Genomic DNA, 20,366 nt, shown 5'->3' with positions numbered 1-20,366 from the left:
ATTAAATTTCTGATTCCGATGGAGTGACCCACCTTTAAAAAGATTCAGCTTAAAAGAAAAAAAAACTGCGTCTCAAAGCCAAAGTACTGTGAAGAGGGTGTATTAATTAAATAAGTTAAACTGCTCCACTAGCGGAAATATGCGGCATCGACAAGCGCGTGGCCTGTCATGTAATGTCATGTAATTAATTGGGAAAGTAAAGTCAATGTAGCAACGACTCAGAATTTTCCACATGAAAATTGTAGGTTAACTTTGCAATGTTTTCTGTCACAAGAAGATGGCCAAATGTTCTTTTTCTACGGAAACATGATTTGCAATTCATGTGAGTCAAGAAAGCAGAGCCAGAGTTTCCTTTGTGTTCTGAGCACCTGCACAAACACAGCGGTGCTGCCACCCAGTGGCCAGAATGCGTACTGAGCGAGACTGACCGCACTATACATTTAAGCAAAGACAAGACACAATTTATTTAAGATATCAGAGGATGTAAAAGATATAAAGGTTATTCAACCTCCTATTAGGAAGGAATTTGGGGATTTTATTATATGCAGTCAAAAACACTTGTTTTATTCTCTGGGCTGAAAAAGGATCGTCCTTCCAAAGGAATGGATGTAAACTGTATATCTTAGTGTCCCAGAAGAAGAGAATCTGATGGCAGATTTTATTTTTACTGTTTCATTGGGAATAACTGTCACACAAACCCCCTCACCTACATTTCCCCACTTAACAACATGAGACCCTCAGCTCGGATGGAATAATATATCATTATTATCATATAATATAATATCTGCTGAGGAACTCTGTCTGCTGCACACAGACATTTATTAGCAGTAAAGGCCGATATCGGAGATTTGCCTTTTCTCTTTGAGACACAGCTAAAATATCCAGCAAAAGTCAGCAAATGATATCAAATATATTAAAATTATCCTCCAAGGCCGCACCTTCTCAGAGTGATGAAGGCAAAATCGTATTTATTTTGATTTTATTTCAAACCAGACCTAAACATTCTGAAGTGGAGCAAATGTCGAAGGAGTTCCGAAATTGAGGAACGCCAATTTTAACAACTGGACGTAGGACAAAGAGGTATATGAAGTTTTTCTGATGTCTGGCTTTGATTTTGTGACCTTCCTTTGAACTAGCATCCAGCCGTGGGCTTGTTGACTCCAAGATTACTTTAAAACTATCAGCTTCTATAAGTTATCCACAACCCCTCCACAGACGATCAGGAAGAACTTTTGTTTTCTTCTTGCCGCTTCCTGATGATTCATTATTATTGAAAGTTGCAGATCTTTAACACGATGCAGCTAAAACCAGAGGCTCCCGTCGTGGCCTTTAGCAGCCGAAGCTCAGCAGCTCATGGACAATTAAGGGTTTCACTCATTCAATGGGGAGTCCCCAGGAATGTCCTCACAACTGTCCTGATGCATTCAGAGGGGCCGATAGTTGGAAATCACAGCTCTTTGGGGTGCCATGATGGAGCTAACAACCACGGTGAAGTGGACTCTAATAACAGTCAGACATTATTTAACAATAATCATTACTATTGTTGTATTTAGCTCTACATTTGGGCCATATTGTTCGTGTATGAATCTAAATACGTGTTCATGTTATTGTGTGTTGACATAATCAATTACACATACAGCAAACACCCTCCTTCACAATAAGATTCTTTTTCAAAAGTCAGAATTCTGCAACACGCAACAACAAAACTGTCTATAACTCAAAGCCGTGACTCTGATGGGCAAAAGAAGTTAATAAGAAACGTCTTTTTATGTGGGAGATTAAAGACTCGGCCACATTCCATCACATCATTTCGCCATTTTCTCCAAACAAAACCTGTAACCAAACAGTTATAAAGGTTTGAAAGGCTGTTGCGCTGCGTCTGGTGTTGAAAATATCCCCATAGTCGCTTTTTAACCCATTTTTCAATATTTTCCCAGCCATTATTTTCCCTTCGCTTTTTGATAATAACGCAACATTTTCAGAACCCGTCTTTGTCTGCAGCCCAAAAATGTTGGATCAAGAGGGCCGGGGTCTACAACAACATTCCAAAGCGACATTAAATCATCGGAACGTCCGTGTTTGAGAGTGCGCGAAGTCTTGCGTGCGTGCGTGCGTGCGTGCGTGTATGCAGCAGCACCCAGAAGTGAACAAAGCGACCCGGAAGCGTTGATCCGACTAGAGGCAGGCAGCAAGAACATCTAGCTTTTATATTATAGCTGTGCTCGCAGGACAATATCTGCACCCGGGACATCTGAGGTATTTCTGCACGTCTCCTCTCGTCCTCTCCGCGGTGCATTTGTTCGAATTCCGGTCGGGATCGCCAGCTTGCATGCGCGCAAGAACAAAAAAAAAATACATCCGCCGCGCTTTGATTCGTCCAAAAGTTGCAGAACGTCGGACTGGGGGGGGGGGGGAAGCCGCTGCGAAAGTGAAATTGGGCTAAGATGGCACTGCGTGCGGTCGCGGCCCGAGCTTTGTGCGCCGAATGTGTCGCGACCCGCCGGCGCTTGTTGCAATCGCTGCGGTTCGGGGTCGGGGTTGCATCCCGTCCGCCTGTGCGTGTGTGCACGCGCGTGTGTGTGTGTTTTTTTTCAGGGCACGGTTGTTGTAGGAAGTGTCAGGGTTTTTTTTAGAGGTGGGAAGGCCGGGCTATTCAAACCTGCGATCCGCTGTAAACAATCATTCACGCCTTTGACGCCATAAACACACCTTTGTGTCCGCCGCTCGCCCCCCGGCTCCGTCCCCGCCGCCACAGCAGCCTGCTCCTAATTTTTTGGGGGGTCTGCAGAATATGGCGTCCCGCCTTATAAAAATAAGGCTGCCATTTTTGTTTCTCTTTTGTCTGGAAATGTTTAAAGAAAACTGTCTGAGAATGTCTGAGCCGCGCCGGGAGGCTGGATCCGTCGCCGGGCTCCGTCTGCGGGGCCCCGCAGAGGCTCCAGACCGGGAGACACGTACGAAAAGTCAAAGAATGAAAAGTTTTTCTAGCGTTTGGCTGGAAATTTAAAGCGAAGCCTCCTCATTTTTCAGGAATTCTGGCAGACAAAAGGACCAGAGAGGTTAAAGGTCTCATTCAGACGTAAACCAAAAATAATTTGGGACATTGAAATTTGAATGTAAATGGGCGAAATATATAATTATACGAATAAAGCAGAAATCTTCCGCAAATTAGGCCCTCTGTTTATTTATAAAATAACATTCCCTTCGAGATTACCACAGATTTTAAACATATTTCACCTCTTTTGATACATTTTTGTCCAATTTTGCTGAACGTTGTCCTCCTGCATATGTAATGGGTTTTTTTGTTACTTGAGTGGTTACCTTGACAACAGACCTAAAGGCCACAGGATGCTGAGAAGTAGAAAAACACAGCACGGTTATGTTTCACATGCACATAAAATCGTTTAATATTCTTTCTAAAATGCATCTTTTGTTTTAAAACCCCAGAGTCAACATGATATTTACTTCTGTGTTTGTCTACTTTTCTGTGTGGATTTAGCCGCCTGTCTGATTACAGCCAGACAGATTGAAATGAATGTCTTGGTATTTGCTTTAGAAATTTGAACAAATGTTTGCATATTGAAATTCTCCAATTGCCCCTAATTGGGCAGTGTTGGTGTCTTATGATGTCACGCTGTTTTTCCTCTGGGGGAGGGAACTTTATTGCAAATATCTGGAGGAAAAAAAGAGAAAATGTTCTGTTGTTAGGGCAGGGAAGCGGAGTTACTGTCGAAAAAAATCAGTCATCGTAAGAGCAGCGCAGCTAGACACAGGTAAAAAAATCTTTTCTTTTTTTTAATTAGTTAGCGTTTGAGCTGCTATGGTCGTGTCTTTGGCTCCGTCTGTTCTGGCACCTTGGTGCAAGTTGGGGATATTTGAAGGTGTGATAAAATACTGTGGCGTGGTGCGTTTATGGCTCAGCAAGTTGAACGCGAAATGTTTTCACGGTGGCTAAGACAAATGTCGATTTCAGGATGGCTGAGCCTCGATTTAACAACCCGTATTTCTGGCCGCCGCCTCCATCCATGCCTGGCCAGGTAAGTGTAATTACACCCACTTGCTCGTCATTTACAGCCGTTAATTGCCAGTTTGTTTCCACGTGTGAATGTCCTTTCAGCCGCTCAGCGTTAGCATCTCGGTAAAACTCCCTATCTTTTTTTAATCGTTTGCTGCTGTGACGCCCTGTGTTTTTGCCGGCGCGAACAGCGTTCACACGTGGCGGCTGTTTGCTGTTGAGCATGACCCGTTAACCCTTACAGCTGGATAACCTGGTGCTCATTAACAAGATCAAGGAGCAGCTGATGGCCGAGAAGATCCGACCCTTGCACCTGCCGCCTACCTCCACCCCTTCCCAGCAGCCCCTGCTGGTGCCCACCTCGTCCTCGGACGGCGGCGCTCAGCACGGCCTGTCGGTGCCAAAGCCCCAGCCGCAGCAGGTGCCGGGCCACCACCCGCAGCCGCAGGGCTCCGGGCCGTCAGACATTGCTCTGCACGCTCGCTCCGTCTCCAGCTCCGGCTCAGGTACGGCTTCCATCGCGCTCCCTTTTGTTGGTATCATAAAACGGCTGCGATTCCCGGACAGCGCGATGTTCCCCCGCTGATTCATAAATCGTCATCATGACTTCCAGAGATGGACGACAAGTCCGCGGTGAAGGCCAAAGGACTGTGGGAGGACTGGCACATGAGGCAGCTCGGGGAGCAGCCCGGCCGGAACAACCACCGCTCAGGTGCTGGATCCACTCTGCCGTCCGGGGGGAGCTTGGGGGGTGCTGGATAACGACCCCAGTGGACGTTGTGGGGACGTTGGACGTCTGCAGCAGATACTTGAGTGTTGTTTAATATAATTAGTTGGAGGGTTGGGACATTATATTAAACTGTTCCTGGGGCTTGCATTAGGCAAATGAACTCAAGCTGAGCCAAAACCAGAAGTGTCAACAGCGCTGAGGGAACATACTCAAAGATGTAGCTGTCAGGCAGGTGCGGCGTTTTTCTTAATGCAAATGTACGTGTGAAAATGCGAAATGTTACACTTGCCCAGGACGTCATCCAGTAATAGGAAAATACTAAACTGTGGTTGGTAAATGAGCATCAGCAGAACTGTGGTACTGGGTGCTGAAGCAGTTCTGGATCTCCACAGGTTTGGCCCCTGCGTCCAGACCTGAGGGCCACAGCACCTCAGAGGCTCTGACCCCAACCACGCCAACCTCCAGCAGTCACAACCGCCTGGGCGGCGCTCCGTCCGTCAACATCATCTCCGGCCTGGCCAGCGGGCCCGGTATGGACCACATGAAACCCGGAGGCCTGGCCGGACTCCTGGGCCCTCCGCCGAAGGCTACCCGAGGAAGGAAGAAGATCAAAGCAGAAAACGCCACTGGCCCCTTGTTGGTGGTTCCCTACCCGATCCTGGCCGACCAAGGCTGCATCACGATTGCACCCAAAGAGGGCAAAACCTACAGGTTGGGCACCAAACAAAACCCCTCCCTCTCTCACTGTCAGGCCTTTGTTGTTGTGCTGATCCCTTACTGAGAGATAATGGAGAAAAGGTCCTTATAATCTGACTGACCGCTACAAAGTACAGGTGGAAACACTCAACACTCGCGCCCGGTCGGGGTGCACCTAGCGAGAGCATGAGACAGCGAGCGACATGTTCTGTCCCGGGTGTGGTCATGTGATCCCTCCCCAGCTGCCACACTCCTCGGTAGTTTACCTCCACAGTAAATAGACCAGAAGCCAGTGGATTTAGACCTGCGAACAGCTGGATACCCCACGAGGATCCTATTGAGTCTGCTCCTTAAAGATAAGAAAATCCAACCTTGATGTCTCTTTTTTTAATGTCTCTCTCCTGTCACAAAGATGCAAAGTGTGCCCGCTCACCTTCCTGACTAAATCAGAGATGCAGATTCACTCCAAGTCCCACACAGAGGCCAAACCGCACAAGTGTCCCCACTGCTCCAAGACGTTCGCCAACGCCTCCTACCTGTCGCAGCACCTGCGCATCCACCTGGGGATCAAGCCCTACCACTGCTCCTACTGCGAGAACTCCTTCCGGCAGCTGTCCCACCTGCAGCAGCACACCAGGTCAGTCCAGCCGCCGGCGAGGAGAAGCCCCAAGCTAACGTGCGCTAACGGCCTTTCTGGCTCTTTGCGGGAATACAGCCTGGGCAAACGCCTGCGAAGACCCGGGGTATTTACCAAGACTGTGGAGTCAATTTAGAACATGACGAGTGATTTATTCAAGTGTGCAAACCATAGCAGCTGTTTTGGCGAGAACTTAGCAGAGCAAACAGAGGCGCTAATAATGAGAGCTGGAAAAGTGCCGCCGTCGCCGCTCCTGGCTGACTGGACGGGTTGTGAAACAGCATCTCTATATCATTTTACTAAACATACTTCCAGCTAACCTGCAGGTTCACGCTAATAGAGCGGAAGGTGGGGGGGGTTCAGAGCAGGCTCCTATCTCACAGATGGAGAATATCAAGTCACGCCCTGTTTGGACAACAACGTTGGCCAAATTGATGGTAAAAGTGTTCCCCGTGCAGACCGTCTCCAGGCACAGACGCTGTAGTACACATGCCTGGCCAGTAGTTGGCAGTGATGAACCAGACCTGCCAAATAAGAAGAGCTCGATCCCAACAGTGAACATTTACGAAACAACAGCGATCATAATGGCGGGCAGCAGTTTTCCTGCTGGAGTTGCAAGCAAGCCCTGAACTATAACGCTGAAACCTTTGGAGAACGTAGATTGGGCAGCGTTTGGAAATGCTCCTTTCTGGAGGGAGTTTTCAGATTGCCCCGGTTTCAGGCGTTCCAGCAGAAACGGACAGTCCAAACAGAACTAAAGTGTTGGGTTTTCCATCCGAAAACATTGTTGTGCAAACAGGGTGAGCACAGACCAGTTCAGCGGCGATAGCAGAGCTGAAGTGTGGAAGCGACGCTGCCAAGATTAAAATGGTTTGTTGGATCAGGGAAAAACTGGTATGGGAGGCCACGTTAAAAGAAACACGGCAGTAATAAGTTCTAACAGTCCCTTTAGCTTTCCAGCCAAGCCTGGAAAAATGTAGGGGAAAAAGGAAATAAAAATCAGAATAATGTGCCGTTGTCCCAGGAAGGAGTACCAGACCGCCTTGAGCTCAGGCCGAGGTGATGGGTCCTGCCAGCGTGTCGTAAAAGAAATCGCATCATAATTTACCTGCTCTTAAATGCTGCTCTAAATGTTCTCCTACCGGGTCTAAACTTCAGATGTTTCAATCTTTCCCTGACAGAATCCACACGGGCGACCGGCCGTATAAATGCGCCCACCCCGGCTGTGAAAAGGCTTTCACCCAGCTGTCCAACCTCCAGGTAGGTGACCCGGTCGAGGGGGGAGGGACGGAGGCCTGAGCGGCTCGGCCACACGTCTTTGTGTTTCCCCCCTCAGTCCCACCAGAGGCAACACAACAAAGACAAACCCTACAAGTGTCCCAACTGCTACCGTGCCTACTCGGACTCGGCGTCGCTGCAGATCCACCTGTCGGCGCACGCCATCAAGAACGCCAAGGCGTACAGCTGTAGCATGTGCGGCCGGGCCTACACCTCAGTGAGTACAGGCACGCCACACCTCTGATGCACGGGTGTTCCCGCTCGCGTTAACCTGCGTCCCTCTGATTGTGCAGGAGACTTATCTCATGAAGCACATGTCCAAACACACGGTCGTGGAGCACTTAGTGACCCACCAGTCACCTCAGCGGACCGAGTCCCCCAGCATCCCCATCCGCATCTCCCTCATCTGAGTCGCCCCCCCCCCACTTCAACTGGCCGCCCGGGCAGATTCCCAGGCCCTGCCCCTGGAGCCACCCACCTACACAAGGCTGACACGAGCATTCAGTAAACTGGCTGCCTCCATCCACCCCGACGAAGGCCCGTCTGTGGAGGAACAAAAAAAAATCCGAGCACAGCGTTTCTTTTTTTTCTCCTTTTTTTCTTTTTTTTTTTTTTTTGTGAATGTAACAGCACAGCCAGATGTCGTCCGGAAGGATTGCGTAGCGAAGAATGTCTTGCGTCAAGATTTAATAAGCACTTTGGTGAGCATCGTGTAAACCTCCCGGATGCATTGGCCGCGAGAAATACTTTACGTTTCTTTTGCCTCTTCCATGAAATGGGTTCCAAAACGTGCCAGATGATATTTGCCCTTATTCTAAAAATAGAAAATGAGAAGGTTTTCCAAAAAAAAAAAAAAAGAGAGGAATAAATAAATGCTGGGTGTGTTCTGGAAACATCCAAAGATAATCTTAAAGCACTTTTAGGTCGTGTGGCTTAAATCGTTTCAATCTAGTAGGATGGGAATGCCAAAGGGCATTACTCCTGGCAGCTAAGAGAACTGACTGTGTTTAAAAAAAAGAAAAAGAAAGTCTTTTTCTGTTCTCTTCTTTTTTTGTACTCAAATTTACAGGGTCATCTAAATTTAAAGAAAAGGCAATCTACAGATGACAATGTTATTGATTGTATAAAGCAGCTGTGTTGTCGACTTTAAGGGGTTTTAAAAGCGTGTAAGGGAAAATGAATGTTTTTTAATTTTTCACAATCTTGGACTCCATATTTGATGCAAACCTTTTACGGCACCTTTCTGATCATAGCATATGATCCACCCCCCCCCTCCCCCTCCCCCTTAACTATAGTGCCATATATACATGAACCTCGCTTCGCTCCCGGCTCGTGTATCAGTGTCACCTCCGCTCAGCTGAAATTCAACCCAGCGGTAAAAATTTCAAACCCAAACATTGGACCAAAATGTGAATTGTACAGCTACATCGACCGAGATAAGTGGGTTTTTTTTTTTTTTTGTTTTGTGTTTAAATCCATCCTGAATAAGCTTTACCAGTTTGGGATTAACTGCAGTATCGACTACCACAGGTCACACAGGCCGCTCTGGTTGCGTTCTCTCCTCCACCATCTTTTACAGCGTTCTCTGTATTTTTACTGTAATTTTAACTTCCGGATGGTACAAATAGGGTTCTCCGCGTCTCTTCGGGGCACCTAAGAGGTGCTACAGCTCGACATTACCTTGGAGGTGCGTTCGTGATAATAATGTAACATATATATATACAGTATATAGTATGTTTTCAAAAGAATAAAGACGTATTACTCAAGCCACTGGCCTGAAAAGACATTTAACGCCAACAACAGACCCTGCCTCTTATTCTCTCTTTTTTGAGATAATGGGAAAATGTACATGTTGCTGTACTGTAATACATGTTACTCATTCATAGTATCTACTTTTATGTTTTCATCCACATGTTCTGTTTGGCTCGTGTATGAACTTACTGTAATTATCTTTAGTTTACCCGTATGTTATTAATATTCATGTTTTATCTGACATTTACTTTTAAGCCTTAAATGTTTTTATCAGCCCGTTTCATTACCCTGTATGGTTTTTTGCAGTATTCAGCCGTATATACATTCTTTTATTTTTGTTTTCTTTCCGCATGGAGTTCCTGAGCTGTAATCTGTATTATAACTGTTTAACCCATGTTCTCTATGAAAAGATATCGTGTAGATTGATTACACTTTTTTTCCCTGTCTTGCATTGTGGTTTCATATGAAGTTTCTAGACAACTAAATATGCACAACCAAGACTGAGAAGGTAAACTAAGGTCATGATTAAAAAAAAAAGGAGAAAAAAAAAGCTTTGTATCTTTACCTTGTTTAATAAACAGACTGTTATAAATACAGAAGGGGTCAGTTTTGTAATATAACCCAACAGATGTGTCGTTCTTTAAAAATGCTCATATAAATATGCATTATGCATTTATACAACCCAGCAGAAGGCACAATGAACAGGTGATTGTCAACACATCGTGGCTAAGAAAGCACAGGTGGGTGCACATGGCTAAAAAGGGCAGCGTTAATACAAAAATAGAACAAAACCAGTCCTAAAATGGTCAGAGGCGTACATAAGAGGGAACTTGGCCACTGAATGAAAGCAACGATGTCATGCAAATCTAGAAGGAACCACAAAAGTGTTTATCACACAAAGTCAACGGAAATGGAGCAGCTGTGGAATCGGCAGTGTTGTGGGTGATAGCATAGGTATGTTTCGCAATTTTTAAAAAAAAACGTACAATTACAGTAACTTATGGGAAAGGTACCACTCATAAAGCAGTATACACACTAAACGGCACTGCTACAATTTGATAAAATGTAAACATAAACTGTGGTTTCATAAAGTGCTCAGGCTTGTTTAAATTCCCCTCCTCCTGACATTTATAATGTCTGGTGTTATAATCGAGAGAAATGTAACACGTTTACAACTTTACATAATGAGGACAATTAGGTTTGAAGGGTGAAACGTCCGCTGCAAACAAAGCGAGGACGGAGTGGGCAGGAAACAGGAAACAAACGGGGAGGAATATTTCCATTACTGACACAGAAAAGAGGCCTCCAAGACAGCGCCACCTAGAGGTGACACAAGGAACTATTCAAAGGTCCCATCCCAACCTTTTTCCCACTGCAATAGGCTCTGGTTATGCCTCAGACTGCTACAAAAGTTGGCGTGCTTTAAGGGTCCTCTACTTGTCTCCGGGTTCAGGAGGAACTGATGGCATTGTCAGATTGAGGTAGCCCTGCTCTGACCGCTGGAGCGTGGAGACGGACAGCTGCGTGCTGTTCATCACCGCGTGCTCGATCACCTTCACGTGGCACTTGTCCAGGTTGTCCACATAAGATGGCAGGCTGGTGAAGGCGCCAACGGGAGCGTTAGAGAGGGGGAGTGCGACATGACTTGGAATGCTGACAGAGACTCTTACCGCAGCGAAGCACTCAGGAGTCCTTCGATGGAGCCGTTATTCGTCTTGGTGTTCTGGAGAGAACACGGACAGGTTCTTTAAGTAACACGTGGTTCTTACAGCAGCAGCAGAGGGGACATGTCACCCAGCATTCCTGGGAAGAAAAGGGTGACCCCCCAGGTCCCAGTAAGGTGTGAACAGTTACCTCCAGTGTGCTGCCTGACTTCCTCAGGGCACTCTCTAAGGAACAGTTCTGCCTGGAGAGCATCTGGATTTGGTGGTGCAGAAGTCTTTTTTCCTCTTCCAACATGTTGACCCTAGAACGCAACAATTTATCCAAACACACTCAAGATTAAATGTCCAATTATTGCCAGAACGCGCTGACCTTTGCTACTGAGCAACAATGATGAGATCCCGGTAAATGAGAGCAGCAGTTAGACATGAAGCCATTTATCTGATCAAACGTAAGCGACCATCTCAAGGGTGATTCATAAAACCAACCTGTGCTGGACAGCGGACGTGGTCCTGGCGCCTTCCTCCTCCAGCTTGGTTATCTTCTGCAGCAGCTCCCTCCTCTCCTCTAGAAACTTGTCTCTCTCCTCCGCCAATGTGCAAATTAACCGTTTCGCCTGAAAAACACAAACCCGTTTCCGGTGTCCTGAAGTACCGGTACTCCCATAGCCGTGGGGTGAAGGTGACGTCCGTGTTTTTTTACCTCTTTCTCCAGCTTTTGAATGACGCTGTTCCTCTGCGCCGTTTCCTTGAAAAACTTTTGCTTGGTCTGGTGCAGCATGGTCTTGGCCTGGATCTGCTTTTCCATGTACTTGCTGGATGACAGCAAAGGAAACTATGAACTGACGAACTACGCTGTCCAACAAAGGAAGCTCTTGGAAGTGAAGTTTGAAACCTGTGTATCCGGTTGTACTCCCTTCGACTGTGCAGCAGGTCCTCCTTCAATTTATGGTTGAGCTCCTGGCTGGTTTTCACCTGCTCGACACACGATTCCACATATTATTCACACTCACCAGGTGAATATCACAATCATACATCACATTTGTGCATTTAGGAGCCAGGACTGAAAACATAAAGCCTGCTGACAAGAAGGAAACTAAATAATTCTCCAAAACCCTTCAAAATGTGAAGAGCTGCTGCCCCCAACCTCCTCTTTGGTCCTTCTACTCTCAGCCTCCACGTCGGTCTGACGGGCGTTCAGCTCCTGAAAAAGCTGGTTGACCTCTGCGTTGTTCTGGGTCAGAGTGGCCTCCTTCACCTTCAGTGTGGTGACCTGCTGCTGCAGCTCCTCCACACGTTTCTCTAAGAGAGTTCTGAAATGTGTTCATGGACAGAAGAATGTCAGTAATTACAGCGTACGCTGCGTATTTGCTCAGTACAGAGTGGGCCGGTTCACCTGGTGGTCTTCTCCTCATGGTGTTTTTCTCTCAGGACCGACAGGGTGTCAGACAGGTCCCTGTTGTTCCTCTCCAGATTGTTGATCTTCTGGATCAGGACTTCCTGCTCATGCAGCTGGAGTTCAACCCTGCTTAACTGCTGCTGCAGCTCAAACACCTGCATAAGAATACAGAAACTTGACCTCAGAGGAATTTCATCAAAAGCAATAGAATTATTTTTTACCATTCTTAAATGAAGACCATAACATTGGTGGAACTAGATATTATAAGAAGATAATATTTATTGGAGTAAACCATTGTTCCCTGTAGAGCTATTCTGCTACCGTTAGCAGTTACCTTCTTGTTAGCAGCAGTGAGCTGTCCCCTCTCTGTCTGCAGCTCCACCTGAAGACTGCCGATCAGGCTCCGTTTTGTGGAATTGTCCGCCAGCTCCGCCTCCAGTTCCCTGATTTTCTGCCGCTGATGTTCACACTGGGATAGGTGACTGTGAATGGTCTCCTCAGCCTGGTGAAGTTTGGTCTGGGCCTGTTTTAGCTCTGCAGAAAGCTGAGGGAAGACCAAAAACAAGTTAGCGTACAGGTGAAAGAAAGATGACCCTGGAAGATGATGTGTGTTTGGATGCAGACCTTGAGCTTTTCCTGCTCCAGCAGGGTGTTGTGTCTCTTCAGGTCCACATTCATCTCCTTCACGTGATGCAGCTCTGTTTCTGCTGATGTCAGCAGACTCTGAGACTTCTGGAGTTCCTGCAGTAGAGCACAAATGTATAAATATCCTCTCGTAACGCTGATTGTGACCGTCATTCCTCTTTAGGACGACTAATCTCTTGTTTTAGATACATTATGTTCCAAACACGACGCCGGCACCAAAGGTCAGTATTCTTTAGACTGAAATTCTACAAAGTTAAATATTGTGCATAGTTTTAACCAAACAAAACCTAAAATAAAAATGTGAAATGTGCAAGAATGGCACACTTTACCACTTGAGAGCTCGTTCCCAACCAAATATTCATTCAAAACACTGCACCAAAATATTCAATGTCATTTAACTTCAGGGTGCAAGATAAAAAGTGCAACGTAAATCAAACAGATTTGACGTTTATATGGACACCACAGTGAGTTCAGAAAAAAAAATCTTATTTTGAATATGTACAAATGTCAACTGAGATTAATTTAAAGGCTACGTCAAAGGCAACTAAGTATATGCTTTTCTATGTATTCATTCAGTTGATTTATTCAATAGGGGATATTTTTTAATCTGGAATAAAGGGGCATCAAAGCAAAACCAAATCAACAGAACTAACAAACCTTAACATATTCTCGGCCTTCGCTGGCCTGAGCCTGCAGGACAGATTTTTCCTGAGAATTCTTCTCCTGCTCCTCCACCAGTTTATTCTCCTTTTGCTCCAGTTCCTGCTTTAGATGTGAAACCTACAAATCCAACACACTATTATAGAGATACTTTTCAGACGAAAATATGGAAAAATTACGGCCTTAATGTATATAATAACTCTGGCCACCCAATAGCCCTGTTAACATAGGTTAGTTAAGACGCTCACACCAACATTGAAGCAATCGGAACATGTTATTGTCCATCAGGAAATTCTCCATCAGATTCTACATTGTTCCCTAAAGGAATTCTGCTATTGTTAGCAGTTACCTTCTTGTTAGCAGCAGCCAGCTTGGCCCTCTCGGACTGCAGCTCTTCCTGAAGACTGCTGGGTTTTGTTAAATTGTCTGCCAGCTCCACCTCCAGTTCTCTGATGTTCTGCTGCTGTTGTTCACACTTGGAAACGAGACTGTGAAGTTTGGACTCGGCCTGCATTAGCACAGATAAGACAGCTGGAGACATGAAGGGAAAAAAGTCCAGTGCGAGGCTAAAAAAATCAGATGGAGGAGCTTGTGAGGGATATGGCCACGTTTCAACAAGATGGAGGAGCATGTTTAGTGATTCCTAGATGACAAACTCTCTCACACCCAGCAGAGTGTCTCTAATATGTCAAGCACACATAAAGCAGATTTTATTCTGTTTGTTGTCTATGAATAGATGTTCACGCATGATTCTCAGGGCCCAAGAGTTGGAACAGTAGCAGTAAGGACATTCAAAGTGTGTGTTTGTGTATTTAGATCCAACCTTGAGTGTTTCCTGCTCCAGCAGGACATTGCATCTCTTCAGGTCCACGTTCTTCTCCTTAATGTGATGCAGCTCTGCCTGTGCTGATGCGAGCAGACTCTGAGACTTCTGGAGATCCTGCAGGTTCACGTTACAGATGAGCACAGATTCATCTTTATAGCTAAAATTGACTGACCAGCAGGGCTTAAATGGACAGCTGACTTGCAGCGACTGTACCCTCTTTAACGCTTGGCTTTCACTGGCCTCAGCCTGCAGGCTCAGCTCTAGCTGAGACACTGTCTCCTGCTCCTTCACCAACTCCGTCTCCATGTGCTTTAATTTAACCGTCAAAGTGGCAACCTACAGCCACAAAATAAAAATTATGAAGCATACATAATAATACAGTAATCACGTGCAATGTTTGTTATAACTGAGGGGTAATTCCATTTACCTGATCACAGTAATGACTCGTGTCTTCTGAAATGATGCTTAATTTGTGAGGCTGTTCTGGCTTTTGACAACTGAAAATTTCATCTTTGACAGAGTTTTGTTCCTGATATTGCTTTTGATATTCATTGAAAGAACGCTTCTCCAGCTCTAGGGCCTCTATTTTCCTCTCAGCTGTCAGCTTCTCCTGGAGACAAGAGCTGAGCTTGGCTTGGAGCTCTGCGGTCTGCTCCCTTTCAGAAACCAGCTCAGACCTGTGAGATAGACACACATGCTTTTAAATAAAAACAGACCGACTCTGGAGCTTAACAGACCTTTCTGGTGACTGGCCATGATAAAAGATGAATACAACAATGAAATAATTAATAAATGCATCAATTAAATGGGTTCATTGGTGTTAATTTTTCCATATATGCAGTTTTCTGTCAGACCTGGTACGCTGATGGTCAAAATGCCACTAGCATGTTGGCAAAATTAGCTTTGTACTACAGAGAACAACACACATCTGTGTCTAACAATCAAAAAAAATGACACCAGCTCAGTTATTTCAGGCCATGCAATTCACTGGTAACCTCAAAACGAGGTGGGCTTTCTGGAGTCCCTCAAAAACCCTGTCGTCCCTCTGCTGGTCAAGGCTGTCGTCTTTTGAATTGCCCGATGTGGATTTACTGCCGGGACTTTTGTGTCCCTGCTCGGACTGCAGCTGGTTCTGGGACTTCTGCAGCTCATTTAACTGTCAGGGAGAGAGGCAAGAAAAGTAAAGATGTAGAGAGAAATCTGACGAGGCTGACGATGAAGTCCACTATTTTCACACCATCCTCTTTGTTTTGTGCTGGACAGTGGGCTGACATCTCTCAACACCACTGAAGCTAAGCCAGAATCCCAGTTACTGAGCATGGGATATTATGAAAGTTAGCGTGGCAGAGCTCACTGAATAACAGAAAAAGATTTTTGATAATAAAACAAAGGTAGGTCTTCTTTGTGTTTATTACAGAAGATCCTGTTCATTGTCAGAGATATAAACACTCTGGTGAGATCAGTCTTGAAATGCCACAAAGTTAAGGAGCCACATTTTACATTCGCCTGCATAAAAAGGCCCTGAGGCTTGATATAAAATCACTATATAAAGCAACTGTAGCTCAAAATTCTGACCTGAAACTTATATTTAAGATGCTGAAAATGACTGCGTTTAGAAGAGCTAAAAGAGCCGCAGTGGAACTGGAGCACGTACTAACCTTTTCCTCCAGAGCAGCTTTCTCAGCCTTTACTTGGGTGAGGCTCTTGATGAGTGTCTTCCCTTGTTGACATTCTGTCTGGAGACTTTTGACCTCCAGCCTCAATTTCTTCAGCTCTCGCTCACCTATCTGCAAAGCCTTTAATGGACGGAATCATGGATTACTTTACTTTTTACTTCAAAAGGACACAGCAGTGAAATTATTTTTTGTAAGGCAGAACTCTGGATAAGTGCACTTTGTACCGTACCTCCTTGTCTTTCCTAAGAGCAGTCTGTGCAGCGCTGAGGTCTGCCTCCAGCTGTTTCCTCCAGTCCTGTTCCTCTGTCAGACGGGCCTCCAGAAGAGCGAGCCTCTCCTGGCTGCTGTCCCTGAGGTGCTGCTTTACATAAGTGATGACACAGAACGTTTACAGGAAGGAGCAGACAGAAAGGGTGTAATATGTTCAACACTATAAACAAAGAGGAAAACAATGATCTTTAAAATGGAAGTCCTGTATTACCAGCTGTAAATAAGATTCAGGATGTTTGACTTCTTCTCTGTTTGTCATCATTTTATCTTGAGCATCCTGCTTTTTCAGCTCTGCCTCCAGGACTTTGATCTGCAGCATGTCAGCCCCTTCATGTTATTACTCAATCATTAATGAGGGAATACGACAGATTCTTGGAGGAAGAGTTGAGGGCTGCTTCGTACCCGCCTGTGGAGTCCCTCCAGCTCTGCCTCATGGCGATGCCTGTCCTCCTTGCTGGCATTCTGGGCCTCCCCTAGAAGAGCTTCGAGTTCCTCATTTCTCTCCTCTAACTCTCCCTGGTCTTTGCGCAGCCTCTGGAGTTGCCTCTGCAGCTCCCTCACCTGCACAAACCCATCCTCCATTGCCTCGAGGCACCTTACAGAAATGAACTTGTTAAGGTCATCTGTCAGATTTTTAGAGAGAACCTTATTGTTGGATGAACATATTTACCGTTTGTGAATGGTATCATTTTCGTGTTGGACGTCCCCGCTGATGTTTTTGTCCTTTTGCTGCTCTTTAGCAGCATCTTGCTCTGCATCATGTATTGCTAACTGGACAAACACGGATCACACACCATTAGGCCCTTCCAAGAATAATTTTTCTTTTTTCCTATTTGCATCAAATATTTAGAGACAGACCGACCTGCACAAGAATTTTTTTGTTCTGAGCTTCTAACAAGTGGATTCTCTCTCTCAGCCCTCTGTTCTCAGCATCTAGTTTCTCATTTTGCTCTTTGGCACGTTGCAGCTTAATCAGATCTATGAGGAGGTGGAACCACAATCAAATGTTAGTGATAATTTTGGATGATAATGTTTGCCGATTTCGTGGCTAGGTTTGGAATGGGCCTATGTAATCATCTATAACCAACCATAAGATGCTATTTATAAATTAGAAATGCAAATGGTGAAATCATTCTTCTATCTTAAAAAGTTTCGATGTATAATAATATTTATAATGAAATCAGCCCTGTTGTGTTTAGTTCAAGGAGGCGACAGTTGTGATATTTAAACTCAGTGTAATTTCATGTATAAACCTTTGTAACACACCACTTGGTTCAAGGTTGTTGTTTTTAGCAGCATCCAGCTCATTAGTAAGTCTACGGATGTCCTGATGAGCCATTGCGAGCCTTCTAGATGCCTCCTCTAGGTCCCGTTCCAGCCACTGGCGCTCATTTTTCTCCAGAGAGATCTCGCTGTGGGCCTAATCAGAGAGACAAGAGCAGCCAGAAATGAAGCGCATGGTTATGACACGTGACACATTCAGTCAGATAGTGTGATGTGCGTGAGCTGGAACCCTACAGGGGTGATGTGTTTTCTCTGACGAGACTTGCGCAGCCCAAACAACTTCTTCAGTGGACTCTGGGAGGATGACTGCGTGGAATGACAACAGACAGTTGACAACAACCAACTTGTTCCTGGTAAACAATCAAAAATAATAGAGGCAGCTCTGTCAGGTAACTCTCACCTTTGACACGTAATCTACAGTTTTGTGTTCATCCTTTCCCGCTTGTCTTAGCTCCTCAATCCTTGTGTGACAAACAGGCTCCTGTATCACAGAAACTGAGTTAAGAACACCTACATGGTCTATGCATCTACCTTCAATAAACAATAATTAAAATAGGACATGTTAATTGAGTTGTTTTTATTTTTTTTTTAGTCAGTAACTATAATAACTTTGCTTCCACTTAGAGGCAATCACACAGGTGTAACACTACAGTTACGGAAGTCAGTTATCCCTTTACCAGCTGTGCGTCCTCCTTCTCTGCAATGCTCCGACTCTCCAGCCTCATCTCAACAGCCTCCAGCCTCTCCAGTAGCGTGGCTCTTTCCACCAGTAAGTAGGCAACCTGCTCACCAGGGCTGTTCAAACCCATCTCTCCAAGGTCCTCCTGAGCCAACATCTCCTCAAGCTCTTTACTCTCACTTTCTGTAAGAGAGAACACCAAAATAACATCTAACAAATGATCGATGTATCAGCAAATACAGGATAAAATGAAGTAAATGCAGTCACTCTCAATGAATTGACCTTGCTGCTGCCTGATCTGATGAAGCTCTTGTCGCAAGTGCTCATTGTCTTTCTCATATTCCGCCGTCAGACCTTCGCGTTCCTCCAGAAGCCCACGAATATGCGCGACATAGCTCTCCACCTAACACAGGGAAAGACAAAAATGTCACTGACCTGTCATCAAGTTCGCCAGATGGTTTTAAGTTAAATTTCCAAGGAACGAGTGTTCGCCTCCTCCATTTCTTTAGCCTGTTGGGCACGCAGGGTTTCCAACTCCTCTGTGGTTGAATGAAGCTTGTTCTCAGTGTTGAGCAGCTGCTGCCACAGGTGGAGCAGCTGCTCCTCAACACTGGCCTTTGCAGGCAAGCCATTGTCCAAAAGGCGCATTGAGATCTGGCCCAGCACTGTCTGCATCTGAGAATCCAGAAAAGAAAGTGAATGGTATAACTAGCAGACACTGAACCAGAAACTCCTTCAAACTGAATCAGGTCTTTTTGGGGGGGCAGCCTGGTAATAAGCTAATTATTTCCCATGTTAAATAGTTCTGCCTGCCAGCACTACACACCTGTTGCTGTATTCAATACTTTACATTCTGGTGCCTGTAATTTGAGCGCTCCCACTACAAAGCCTTTAATTTACTGCGAGAGCTTCCACTACTCAGACTACGTGCACCGTCACAAGCTGCACATCACGTCTCACATGTCAGCTGTATTTAACAACACACCAACTGGTGATTGCTCTTGCCAGCATTGGCTATCATGAAAATACACTGTATTAATAGCAATCAAACCTACCTTTTTATGATCCATTGCCGAGATAAATGATGGACTACAGAATTTCCACACTGGTGAAAGCACAAAACCTAAACAACACTGCTCCTGTAGTTCCAGGACACGTTGCAAGGTAACATACATTGATTAGTAGATGCATTGTGGAACTATCATCAAACTTATGTCTCTGCTGTTGCAGTCATCCATTGAAATGCCTCTTGTCCATTCTTCCCCTGTAAAAAAAAGAAATGATACTGTCAGGCCCTGTTAGGATGTGCAAAAAACATAGTCACCATGCAAAACTAAGCTTGCTATGCAGACGTGCAAACTGCATTATCATGAAAATTTGAATGCCTTGTCAGAGGAACATAACTAATTCTGCCATCACTGGAAAAAGACGCGTGCTTTCAAATGGGAATCGTAAAACGGAGAATACGCACAATAATCTCTCCAGTGATTCTGGTGATTTATCTTCGATGTGAAGCAATAGTTTGTAAAGGGTTTGTACGGTTTTAAAAACCCGAGTTTTTCTGCTAAGTCCTCGTCCCAAAATGTCTGACGAGGAGGAGCGACTCGGGCTTTTTTAGGACACCAGCCGCTTGCATTCCTCCTGGCCACAGCATCCACATCACTCACATAGATACTGTTGGACATGGTATTCATGATTTATTGACCAGCCTTCTAACACACTTGGGAGCATTGGCGTAATGACTACCAGCAACACGAATTACTTTCCAAAGTTGGTAAAAACTTATACATTAAGTTCGGCTAATGCTAACTCGCTAACGTTAGCGATAGCTTTTTCCTGTAATTGCCCGACAGCCACGGATAATGTTCCCTGTTTTGATGTTCAGTTATTTCGAGGGATTAAAGTAAATATGCAGCGAGTGACTGGCGTTCTTCTTACCCTTCAAAAGAGAAGAAGGAACAAGAAACCCCGGGTTAGCTAGCAAGTGGAGCGTAGCGGACTTGGCTTCTTCAAGCTCCTTGGCAACGGACCGTACCATTTACGAGATGCCGGTTAAAAAAAAACACACAATAAAAACGCGTTATGCAGGCACAATGTAATTGAACTATTTAAAAAAAAACAGTGACAAATGTAGACAAAGCAAAAATGATAACGAGAA

The 20,366-nt window shown here is 45.2% G+C and overlaps 2 protein-coding genes across 9 annotated transcripts; one reads left to right on the top strand and one right to left on the bottom strand.

Moving 5' to 3' along the window:
• The first annotated feature begins 1,878 nt into the window (after positions 1–1,878).
• On the top strand, positions 1,879–9,702 carry LOC101073435 (zinc finger protein 362). Of its 4 annotated transcripts, none has more exons than XM_029833094.1 (9): positions 1,879–2,256; positions 3,974–4,037; positions 4,287–4,521; positions 4,629–4,727; positions 5,138–5,456; positions 5,854–6,078; positions 7,260–7,338; positions 7,415–7,573; positions 7,650–9,702. In XM_029833094.1, the coding sequence occupies exons 2-9, from the start codon at positions 3,975–3,977 to the stop codon at positions 7,764–7,766; spliced, it is 1,296 nt and encodes a 431-aa protein (XP_029688954.1). In that variant the 5' UTR covers positions 1,879–2,256; position 3,974; the 3' UTR covers positions 7,767–9,702. The 4 variants fall into 4 exon arrangements, with proteins under 4 accessions (XP_029688954.1, XP_003963180.1, XP_029688955.1 ...); XM_003963131.3 differs by having other exon boundaries at positions 1,882–2,256; positions 4,260–4,521; XM_029833095.1 differs by lacking the exon at positions 1,879–2,256 and adding an exon at positions 2,291–3,773.
• On the bottom strand, positions 9,665–20,253 carry ccdc30 (coiled-coil domain containing 30). Of its 5 annotated transcripts, none has more exons than XM_011602375.2 (30): positions 20,147–20,253; positions 19,382–19,472; positions 18,701–18,883; positions 18,491–18,611; positions 18,207–18,391; positions 17,930–18,010; positions 17,764–17,835; positions 17,512–17,665; positions 17,108–17,223; positions 16,916–17,016; positions 16,648–16,840; positions 16,457–16,555; positions 16,205–16,336; positions 15,958–16,095; positions 15,295–15,455; positions 14,727–14,976; positions 14,513–14,635; positions 14,297–14,413; positions 13,823–13,981; positions 13,471–13,593; positions 12,793–12,909; positions 12,503–12,712; positions 12,166–12,323; positions 11,917–12,082; positions 11,665–11,744; positions 11,473–11,584; positions 11,259–11,386; positions 10,963–11,074; positions 10,779–10,831; positions 9,665–10,704 (listed from the first exon to the last, which is right to left on the bottom strand). In XM_011602375.2, exons 2-30 carry the CDS (start codon positions 19,397–19,399, stop codon positions 10,542–10,544), a joined length of 3,825 nt encoding a protein of 1,274 aa, XP_011600677.2. In that variant the 5' UTR covers positions 19,400–19,472; positions 20,147–20,253; the 3' UTR covers positions 9,665–10,541. The 5 variants fall into 5 exon arrangements, with proteins under 5 accessions (XP_011600677.2, XP_011600675.2, XP_011600676.2 ...); XM_011602373.2 differs by having other exon boundaries at positions 19,264–19,472; positions 20,147–20,220; XM_011602374.2 differs by having other exon boundaries at positions 16,205–16,333; positions 19,264–19,472; positions 20,147–20,220.
• Positions 20,254–20,366: the final 113 nt, after the last annotated feature.

The sequence above is a fragment of the Takifugu rubripes genome, chromosome 3 (assembly GCF_901000725.2).
Source record: "Takifugu rubripes chromosome 3, fTakRub1.2, whole genome shotgun sequence".
Classification (NCBI taxonomy): domain Eukaryota; kingdom Metazoa; phylum Chordata; class Actinopteri; order Tetraodontiformes; family Tetraodontidae; genus Takifugu; species Takifugu rubripes.
This window is presented reverse-complemented; position numbering and strand designations above follow the sequence as displayed.

Coding starts and splice junctions, on each gene's coding strand:
- LOC101073435 (XM_003963131.3), top strand. CDS start 3,975: ATGGCTGAGCCTCGATTTAACAACCCGTATTTCTGGCCGCCGCCTCCA. Junction 4,038..4,259: donor CTCCATCCATGCCTGGCCAG/GTAAGTGTAATT, acceptor TAACCCTTACAG/CTGGATAACCTGGTGCTCAT. Junction 6,079..7,259: donor CACCTGCAGCAGCACACCAG/GTCAGTCCAGCC, acceptor TTTCCCTGACAG/AATCCACACGGGCGACCGGC.
- ccdc30 (XM_011602373.2), bottom strand. CDS start 19,383: ATGTATGTTACCTTGCAACGTGTCCTGGAACTACAGGAGCAGTGTTGT. Junction 17,224..17,511: donor CAACAACCTTGAACCAAGTG/GTGTGTTACAAA, acceptor ACCTCCTCATAG/ATCTGATTAAGCTGCAACGT. Junction 12,713..12,792: donor TGGAGCAGGAAAAGCTCAAG/GTCTGCATCCAA, acceptor GTCTTCCCTCAG/CTTTCTGCAGAGCTAAAACA.